Source organism: Mytilus galloprovincialis, chromosome 1, assembly GCF_965363235.1.
Source record: "Mytilus galloprovincialis chromosome 1, xbMytGall1.hap1.1, whole genome shotgun sequence".
In the NCBI taxonomy this organism is placed as follows: Eukaryota; Metazoa; Mollusca; class Bivalvia; order Mytilida; family Mytilidae; genus Mytilus; species Mytilus galloprovincialis.
In genome coordinates, this window is record NC_134838.1 from 11,476,890 (window position 1) to 11,487,429 (window position 10,540).

At 32.5% G+C, this 10,540-nt stretch overlaps 2 protein-coding genes and 1 long non-coding RNA gene across 3 annotated transcripts; 1 reads left to right on the forward strand and 2 right to left on the reverse strand.

Moving 5' to 3' along the window:
- Positions 1–1,059: 1,059 nt before the first annotated feature.
- LOC143065234 (P2X purinoceptor 7-like) lies at positions 1,060–2,168 on the forward strand (the record flags this gene model as incomplete). Its single annotated transcript, XM_076238684.1, has 2 exons — positions 1,060–1,329; positions 1,905–2,168. Coding segments are annotated over 2 exons (534 nt in total), but the record flags the coding sequence as incomplete, so codon positions are not given.
- Positions 2,169–2,214: 46 nt separating this feature from the next.
- Positions 2,215–8,027, reverse strand: LOC143065227 (uncharacterized). The gene is made up of 11 exons (XM_076238672.1): positions 7,747–8,027; positions 7,407–7,499; positions 6,953–7,045; positions 6,089–6,371; positions 5,639–5,921; positions 4,980–5,216; positions 4,335–4,411; positions 3,926–4,033; positions 3,562–3,776; positions 2,941–3,105; positions 2,215–2,533 (listed from the first exon to the last, which is right to left on the reverse strand). The coding sequence occupies exons 1-11, from the start codon at positions 7,890–7,892 to the stop codon at positions 2,215–2,217; spliced, it is 2,019 nt and encodes a 672-aa protein (XP_076094787.1). The 5' UTR covers positions 7,893–8,027.
- Positions 8,028–8,088: 61 nt separating this feature from the next.
- Positions 8,089–10,301, reverse strand: LOC143065240 (uncharacterized). Its single transcript, XR_012975432.1, has 2 exons — positions 8,981–10,301; positions 8,089–8,255 (listed from the first exon to the last, which is right to left on the reverse strand). It is a non-coding gene; the product is annotated as an uncharacterized LOC143065240 (long non-coding RNA).
- Positions 10,302–10,540: the final 239 nt, after the last annotated feature.

Below are 10,540 nucleotides of genomic sequence, written 5' to 3' on the forward strand. Positions count from 1 at the left end.
ATAGAACCGACAATATTTGCTGGGATATCAAAAGTTGGTATATATCTTCGCATGAATACATCGGAAGAGTACGTAACGATGTATTTGATGCAAAGGAAGAAATAAACAAATATACGTTTTTCAATAAAACAAGGACACATATATTTTCTTTCAGTACGTATTCACAACTTTTGTGCATTATATATTTGGCCTTTAGACAACACCAATGTCCTCTATCAAAAGATCGATGTGGGGAAAAAACATCGTAGGGGTAATGGGAACCTCAAGATTTATTTTCAATCATTGATTTCTCTGTTGTAAAAAAGAACTCAGCTTTTCAATTCTAGATGCACGATATTTTTTATTAGTTATTGACGTTGAGCTAATTATAATTCTGTATATCATAAAACATTTTCTTTATGATTTTGTACAAAAATCAGGCAGTTAGACTTTTATTGCATTTGTCATTACAAGGTTTTTATAGCCAACTATGTGGTATAGATTTTACACATTGTTGAAGGCCATACGGTGACCTACATGTATGGTTGGAAATTTCTGCATGTGTTCACAAGTCTCTTGTGGAGACATGTCTCGCAAGGTTTTTACACTTTATATAGTGCTGTAGTTTATTAATAGTCTTGTGATAACAAAATATGTGTCAATCATAGAAAATTATATTTTTGAGAAATTTCTTACCGACTACTTTTCTTTCCTCAGATTTCAGATACTAGAAGCAGGTCTACCACACCTGAAGTTCATTCTTCGGATGGAGAAAGGCCCATTCGTGGGAGGGGTAATAGGAGACGGACAGCGCGGGGAAGAAATAGGGCGAGAGGTGGCAGAGGCAGAGGCAGAAGAGGCCATAATAGAGCCTTACAAGGACAGCCAGAACCACTCAACAGGGCTGAAGTCGCCGCACAGGCCAGAGCTGAAAGAGATCGCCAGATGCAGGTAAACTATCCAACATTTACATATCAAAAAACTTTAACTGTTTCATTTTTTTCTTCATTCAATAAAACATTTTACTGAAAGTGCTGTGTGATTTGCCTTGAAATGTAAAAGTACTTTATTTTTCAGGAACGAATTGATGGCCTATCTGAAGATCAAATGAAATTTGCAATAATGGCCACGTACAGGGAACAACCTAGTTTTCTGTTCAGAGTACTGGAAGCAGTAAACCAAGAGTTTACCGCAAGTGAAACTACACCAGAGCCAGATCCAGAACCTACACCAACACCTTCAGTAGGTATTCCAACTTGGTGTCGGTGCAGCAATTGCAGAGAAATGCCTAGTGAGGTTGAAAAAAGATGTTGCAACCAGATACCTCAAAACTGCCACTCTACACTACATGTAAGTACTATTCTCTGTTAACTCATCTTATATTATTCTTTATATTTTGACGTTTAACAAGAAACTTACTTGGATTCTCATTCTATTCAGTTGATTATTTATATGCCAGCGTCCTCCAATATTAAAAAGATGTGGTTTAATTGCAAATGAGACAACTATCCACAAAAGAACAAAATGACACAGACATTAACAACTTAAGGTCATCGTACGGCCTTCCACAATGAGCAAAGCCCTTACCGCATAGTAGCATGTTTTCGTAATCTAGTGATTTTTCTAAACAATGAGAACAGTAAACAAATGTACATAAAAAGTTAAAAAGATTTGGTTGCTTTAATTCATTTTGCCCAAAACAAAGAAAATCACCTTCGATACATAAACAAATGATCATGGTTGTTACATTAAATGCTATGGTTCAATGCTAACTTCAAACTATAATTTCAGACATTGCAAGTTTTAAAATCTTAAACCTAAAAAGTATACACAACATTGACAACTCTCCGCACCAAAGAGCTGTATTGAAAAAAAATATGGTCTGTATACAATTTCAACTTATTCATTTATTATTTCAATTTCAGGATTTTCACAATGTTGTATTGGACCCCTTGGTTCTTGAGGTTGCAATGAGGTATAGAAATGATATGATTGCGCAGCCTCCATACCAGGATTACAATAGATCACATAGACACACAGCATACCGCCAATATGTTCTGTGGATCCATGGATATCTTGGAGCTGGAAACAGACAAGTAATTCCGAGTTGCTGTGTTTGGGCTATCAGGAACAGATTTCCAGACCCATCTGGCCAGTATGTTGGATTTATTGGAGGACGTTTTGGTTGAGAGAGAATAAATTTTATTTCAGTTTTATTTGTATTTTTATTATTAGTTAGTTAGTTGGCCACTCATAGTCTATTGTCTGGTCAAAATCGTAGTCTATGGTCCTGTCCAGATCTTCCCTGTTAAATCTTGAAATTTTGGCAGCCATCAAATCTTGAGTAGGGGGAGGTGGACCAGGGGCAATGGTTGCTGACAATCTTCTTGGGTCAAATGGATCTAAAATCACTCTCCTGCTCATCCCGATATCATCAGACAACCTCTTCATTATAATATGCTTCATTAATTCTGGAATGTAAATATATTGTTTTGGTGTCTTCACTTCAGTAGCAGTCCATCTACCCCCTTTCTTACTGTAGTACCTCTGAAGTCTGAAATTGAAAAAGATATCATGTCATAAAAAACCATCAGATTTAGGGTAATTGTCCAATAGACAACAACATATCAACTTAAACACAAACACTTTTAACATTGTCTTCATTTTTAAATAATTATATCAGAATATTTATAAATTAGATGTGGTATGATGGTCAATTAGATAACTTCAAACCAAAATGTTGTTAATGTAAGAAATGTTACAGTTCCGCCTTCAATGCTATATAAGCGCACACTACTAAGTAAGCCATAAATGCAGGTCTTTAGACACACATAATGGCTAGTGTCAAATACTTAAACAAACAAAACAATTGCACAACTCATATACAAAACAATGAATCACAATTATATCCACTTAATTACTTCATCCTTACTTGAAACATGTCAGCAGCTATATACTAACCTTTTAGTCCCATCCTTGTTTGTAACAACTTTTCTTTCACAGTGAGCATTGTGGTCAATAGCTGCTAGCTGATTCCTGGCATTGGATGTTGATGGACCATAAGAATGGCGTTTAGAAGCATATTTCAGAATCACATTTTGAAAATTTTCTAACTCAGCTGTACTCCTATCATAACAAAAATAGTAACTATTAGATCATTGAAGGAAGTGCACCAATCTTAGCCATAATATTCAAAATCATTTTTAGCGCAATAACTGATGGAGATTTTAAATACTTTTAAATTAAATGTATATATATTTTCAAAATCAAATTAAAAATATGAACATAAATAAGGCCATGATTTTTCACAATTGAACTGATTCTTACAGATCAATAATCATGTCAGGGTCTTTCATAACGGACTATAATGTACAAGTATTTCTTATTGTTAACGGCTATATGGTTGCCTTTAGGTGCTTACATTCACTTCATTTAGGCTTTGGTGGATAGTTGTCTCATTGGTGATCATATCAAATCTCCTTACTTTTATATACAAGGCAAAACATTTAATAAATGACCAATAAAGGCAGAGTAGCCTAGTTTCTCTAATCACAAATCATTATTGTTCTATTATTAAATTACCTGCAATTTAGATAGTATGGTATTTTTCTTAGAAAGCGTTTGTCCATCACTATCTTTATCAACGCATCATGAGGAGGAGTTGCACCTGTCAACCATCCCTTTTCACGTTCAGATGACAGCGGTCCATGTTTACATTCATTTCCTGCTGTGTCACTATATGCTATCATCCATTGATGCTTATTTACAGTATGGTGCATGATCCCAAACCATGATCCCTTTAAGAAAAACAAGAAAAAAATAATAATATATTATATTATTATATTATACAATGTGATATTTTTTGTATTGGCATAAGATTAAGTATCAACAATGAATTTGACTGAGCTTTAAAAAAGGTTCTGAATGGCTTTTATAAAAAACTTACAATAAATTCTTGTTCAGTAGTAGATATATCTGCACAATGCCAAAAGTGGTTCACTATGTCACGAGACCATTCCAGTACAGGTTTGTTTGCCTTCTGTTCTTGAGCTACCTGTAATTGAAAAAAAAATCTTCTGTAAAAGTAGGTGTTTATGCCAAGGCCATTTAAAAATCTGACGGCACTTTTCAATGTACACTTTAGAGGGATAAAATTGAGAATGGATGCTTATTTAGCGTTTTAATTTTTCCCCAGAATATGCATGAAATATCTGCCACCGGACATAAACAACATAACTCAAGCATTTTTTTCTATTTATCCTTCAAGTGTCATAAGAATAAATTTTACTTTTTTTCAAAACTTTCACACTACAAAAATAAATGAGTAGAGATTGTCTTTGGTAAATCAACCTTACCTTCACTACTTTCTTCCCAAGGTTCTTCGCCCCGTGCCAAATATCAAATGAGTGCTTGATATTACTAAATTCTTTTTCTGAAATAGATATAAACAATAATGGTAATCTCCAATGAGAAACTTAGCATACAAATAAATAAGAAACAGTGTTCCAATATCTTCCAAATTAACCTCACCACATTATGTATGTACTTGTTCCAAGTCAAGAGTCTGTAATTCAGTGGTTGTCATATGTTAATGTGTTACATATTTGTTTTTCATTTATTTTTTTATATAAATAAGGCAGTTAGTTTTTTCGTTTGAAATGTTTTACATTGTCATTTCAGGGCCTTTTAAAGCTTACTATACTGTATGAACTTTGCTCATTGTTGAAAGCCTGTGGTTACCTTTAGTTGTAAATTTCTGTGTAATTTTTGGTATCTTGTGGAGAGTTGTCTCATTGGCAATCATACCACATCTTCTTTTTTATAATTATTTCTTTGTTCAAAGACAATTCTTGAAAAAGAATTTTACTTATATTTTTGCTGAATGTATCAAATGGTAAAGGTTACATAAATAAAATACTTAGTCTAATGTGTCCTACAAAATTCTATATGGAATAATCATACAGTATCTATTTTGTGGCAACATAAACATAAATACTTACTCATTAGAGATTCCACCTGTATATGGGCATCAGTGACAACCTCTACCACTTTCATATTTTTGTCCAGTAGTTGTCTTAAGCCTTTCAGAAAGCAGGCTTTCTCAAGATTTGTACTCTTCTTCTCTGTCATCCTTTTATCCATGGTAACTATAGTTAAGATCTTTTTTGTATTGTATTCCATGAATGTATATGAACAGAACTGTGCACAGTGACCAGGACTATCCATTCTTCCATCACCTACATGTAACCAAACAAAACATTTTATTCTGGACACTTAATGTTGGTACATGGAAAAGCTTTCTTTTATTGGTACATTGTAGTTTTTATAACAATTGTAATATTATGAATGTGCAAGTGAGCTATTACATGTATATGTATCATAAAAAGTACCCTTAAACGGAGCATAGCATTGAAAAATTTTACCTAAAGTAAATAGTTGAGTTGCCCTTCACTATTATAAATTTGGTCTTTGGTCGAGAGTTGCATCACTAGCTATCATTCCACATTTTCTTTTTACATATATTTTTTTTTTATAAATATTCCATTTCAAACACAAATTAAATCTTTAAGACTTAGCTAGTTATTCCCTGATAGGCGCTCTCTTGATCTATTTCACACTGAAAATGTGTTTGAAAAAAATACTAAAGCAAACAACTCACCTAATATAACTATTTCTTTATCACGGAACTCTTGCAACACCATATCCTGGGATTGTACCCAAAAGCTATCAATTGATGGTACAAGGTACGTCCTTTGTATTTTTAAGAATGTTGAGTTGCATAGAATTGGTAATCTAATAAACTTTGCCAAGTCTGCAATTTTTTGATAATTGTTCCCAGACAGTAAAATACCAGCAGAAAAAACCAAGTCACCACTGTGCAGTCTTCGATTCAAGATGGGCTGAGAACACCACTTGTGGGCAAGATGTTTATTTTGACAAACCTGAAAAAGTAATTTTTTTTCAATTAAAAAAAATGTCAATCAAAAATATATATTTGCAAGTTTGTGTTACATAAATTTACATGTATAAAATTAGTGCAGCTGCTTTTTCTTATAAAATTTTTCCTTGATAATAATATCACATCTCATGAATTTTATAATAAACTAACCCATTTCAAGTATAAAGCTGAAGAAATCAACTCCATCTTAATTGTTAAAGGCAACCTGCATCCTTTTACTGCACATATAGGTGGAATATGTGTTTTAGCCAAACTTAAGATGGAGCTCATATAAACAATAAGTGGTCTGTCATCTAAAAAGGTATCTACTTCAGTCTCGCTCCTAATCTTTTTTATACTTGGGCCTAGGTCTTCTTCCTGTTGATCAGAAGGGTCTGCTGACTCGTCTTCAAATCCTTCATTTTCTGACTCTGATTCAACACCATGGTCTTGTCTGTAATAAAATGTACCAAATATATTATAATCTATACTAGAAATTTCAAATCTTGTTAGACTTTCTTAACCAAAAAATATAATTTCATTTGAGACAGACTAACATCAACTAATAGACACAAGAATCAGTAAACACAAAAATCCCTTATTTTCAAGTATTGTATGCAGGACATCACACTTCATCTACAAGAAAATATTTCTTGAATCTTCATTTAGTGAACCATAAAAACTTGGGTCAAAACTCTTATTTTAGCTTATAATTTAAAAAAAATAAATCATATCATAGGGTAAAATGTGAACTAAATTTTAAAAGTTTTTAGACTTCAAGTTAATAAAAAAAACTTACTTGACCAAAAATTTAACAAGACGGACAAGTGAACAGAGAGATACACAGACTGAACATATAGTAAATTGGTAAAAAATTGAAAACAACATGTTTTATAATTTCATACGTCCGAAGCGCTTTTCAGGATTTACCTTTACCTTAGTAAGTCAGGCATTAAAAAATAATCTGTAAATACCAACAGTATATGCACACCGGTGTACATGTTATTAAGAAACTATAATGAAAATCAGAATTACCTGTAAGTAGCATCAAAACTTGGTTCATAGTCTTCATCAGAAAAATTATCATCATCATCCTCATAGTTACCCTCAGAAATAGTAATGGTTAGACTGAAGAAAAGAAAAAAATATTCTGTTGCTGTTAATTCGTACTAAAATGTAACCGATATGAATTTTATATTTAAATTTGAACTTGATATAAATATTTAGGACAAGAAATTAGTTACTAGTATATAAAGCAATAGTCATGTGATTCAATACCAATTTGCCCTTTTTTCTATCACTATCATCTATACTCCCTTTTATACTCACAAGTATTTCCTTTAACAAATAATGTTAACATTTTTAACTTCTGTAGTCAATATCTCAAATCAAAATGAGAAGTGCTTGTTTTAAGTTGTTTCATTGTTAATTAAGTTTACAACTTCAATTTAATACATGTATAGCATGTGTAGACATAGTTTATGCTTACTCAAATGGATTTACAAAGCTGCTTTGTGCACTCTTCCACAGAGAGTCTGTTTTCCTACTGATTTCCTCTATTCCAGACATCTGGGTCTCTTCCCTAAAATACAATTATTTAAATAATTATTCTGGGGGAAAATGCTGTATTATGGCTGACATTCAGATATGAAATACTAAAGTCACTGTTACATAGAAACTTGTATATATGTATATAACTCTAAACAGAACATTTTAATCTGAATTAATGGTGTAACAGAACATTATTGACGTACAAATTACAATTAATTGTCTTGTCCCTCTTGCAAAATGTTAATCAAATACTTGGTATAATGTATGTTAGTGCTTACACATATCTCGATTCATGTTCTCTTTCTGATGATGATATTTCCGACACATCAGATAAATGTACTGAATGCTGTTGCAATTTAGATTGCAATGGTCCAGGGGTAGAAGTTGTTAAAAGTGTATTGGCAGAAGATGTCTCTTCTGACATTGCACTACATGTAGGGGCAGGGCTGGTTGGCTTTTCAACGGCAGTGTTGACATCATTAATATTTGTCACAGGGTTGGTTGGTTTTTCACTAATAGTGTTGGCATCAATAGTATTAGGGTTTCCTTGGTCAGTCTGAGTATGGAATTCATACCTGTATAAAAAAGGACATGCATTTGATAATTTAAGTAAATAAATATTCTTTTTTTCCTTTTTTTTTATAGAAATTTTTGAATTTATAAGTTGAAGAATATTTAAAAACAGAAAGACAGTTCCAATAATTGTCTAAAAAATTACATATAATTTGTAAAGAAGTTATAAAAGATGTCAAACAGTGATATAACAAATTATCCCTCCGTGGGGCCCCTTAAGGTTCCACTAAAGTCAAAATATAGGACACTGCAGAAATATCTAAACTTTGCCTGTATTTTTCTACCTATAATGAATAAAGTCCTAAACTATGAGAACAAATGTTCATTTAAACATACTTAACATATACACACTGTCAAAATAGTAAATAAACTTGAATTTTTAATGTTGTGGCCAAACCGGTTTTGAGGGTGAACACTAAATTTTACAAAAAATCTGGAGGCCTGCGAGATGATTTAATTTGTATAAAATTGGTATAGGCGAATACTATTACATGCATTGCAGTACAAGCTAGTGTTTATTTGTCAAATAAATTAGTTGCAATGACATTTTTGTCCAATTTCTGTATTGTATCTTTGATATTCGTTCATTTAGATACATGAATTTAGCTGAAACTCGTAAATCAATACATTTTCTTAAAAAATCAACATTAGCTTGTACTGCATTGTATGTTACAGTATTCATTCATACCAATTTTTAACGAATTTAGACATCTCTCAAGCCTCCAGATTTTTTGGAAAATTAAGTGTTCACTCTCAAAACCGGTTTGGCCACAACATAAAAAATTCAAGTTTATTTACAATTTTGACAGTGTGTATATGTTAAGTATGTTTACATGAACATATGTTCACATAGTTTAGAACTTTATTCATTATAGGTTGAATATTACAGGAAAAGTTTAGATGTTTATGAAGTGTCCTATATTTTGACTTTAGTGGAACCTTAAATTTTGCCTTGCGTTTCAGTTAATAACTTGCCAAACAACGAGAAAGTTACGGGTTTCTCTAGGATTAAATGATTGCTTCTGTTCCCTGATTTATTTTTTTATTCATTATTAATCACAAAATTACGATTAAGATGCTAATAACAATGAAATGTAAATTATAAACAAAACCACGGGAAACTTACCTATCCAGCAAAATCTTCGCCACTTCAGCGTGTGATTGCAAACGAAGAGCACATTTTAGCTCACTCCAGCGATCATACTGGGAACCAAGATATATTCTATTCTTGTTACATTTTGCATTTACTGCTGTACGTCGTCGTTTTTTAGCGGAATCAGTCAATGTTGGCTTTCTCCCTCGCTTCAAAACATTGATGTCAGACATTCCACGTGCGCCGGAGATATTACGCACGCGCAATGGATTAAAGAAAGAGGTCATCTAAGAGGTCACTGCATATTGACCGTTTTCAATGAAAATTATATCTGTCGGGAAGACAAACGACTCAAGTCGAACATTTTTGCTTAAAACTTCAAAAACAAGATATTTTAGATCGTTTAACGAGTAAAATTACGTTTTTAAATACACATCTAATAAGATTCTTGTTTAAAATTCATGAACAAAAAAAACCAAGATTTTAAAGCTTATATTGCTTTAAAACAAGATGTTCATCCTTCTATTTTCCTGGTCACAAGCTGTTGTAATCCTGTCGCCTTGAATTTCTAAAACATTTTATAAAACAAACACCAAATGTAATACGAAAGGGTGTTTTGATTAAACTAAAATACAAGTGTTGCATTGAGATGAAGGGTTTGGTTCCTACTGTCAAATTCAATTGAATGTTTTTCTACACCTTTTTCGTATGAAAAAGGATGTGACGTACTTTGATCTAATATAATTATTCATTGACACATTAAACTGAAACGTTCACAAATAATTATGTTATTCATTAATCAAAATATTACGCTTGACGGGTAAATCATGTTAATACAGAGCAGTTAGCTACCTGTCATTAGCCGGTCTGTCTTAAAAAGATGTACAGGGGACAACTTTGTAAAGGAACAATCCCTTCCTTCATCGTTGCTTCTGTTTTATCCTCTTTCTACTATTACACATTGTGTTTTCATAACATCAATAGGCAAATATGTTATACGAATTGGATACAAAAATAAACTTTAAAATAACCCATAAATTACGGCAGCATTAGTATACCGCTGTTCAAATGATTTAAGTCATAAATCGATCATGTGTGAGAACGGATGCATTAGTGTATGATTTAAATTATTTACCAATATAAATGTATAGCCGGGATGTACTATTGACTGTTATATTTTACCTTTTATTATCGCGTTTAATTCATCACGTGACGCATTTACGTCTGCTCTAATGTGGTCAATGTCTTCCCTGCGGGTATTGTCTTTTGCTATCATATTGTCTTTGGCTATCACATTGATTGGCACTATCGTCGAGTTTATTGCTACTTGCGCATGCCTTAGTGCATTTCTCGTTGATACCGATTCCTCCTTTACTTGTTTAAGTTCCTTTCTCGTCACTTCCAGT

Bases quoted from the DNA above. Each gene is read 5' to 3' on its own strand.
- LOC143065227 (XM_076238672.1), bottom strand. From the start codon at position 7,892: ATGTCAGAAGAGACATCTTCTGCCAATACACTTTTAACAACTTCTACC. The intron at 6,372-6,952 runs GTAATTCTGATT...ATTTTATTACAG, and splicing joins AGTTTTGATGCTACTTACAG to ACAAGACCATGGTGTTGAAT. The intron at 5,922-6,088 runs GTTAGTTTATTA...TTACTTTTTCAG, and splicing joins CAGCTTTATACTTGAAATGG to GTTTGTCAAAATAAACATCT.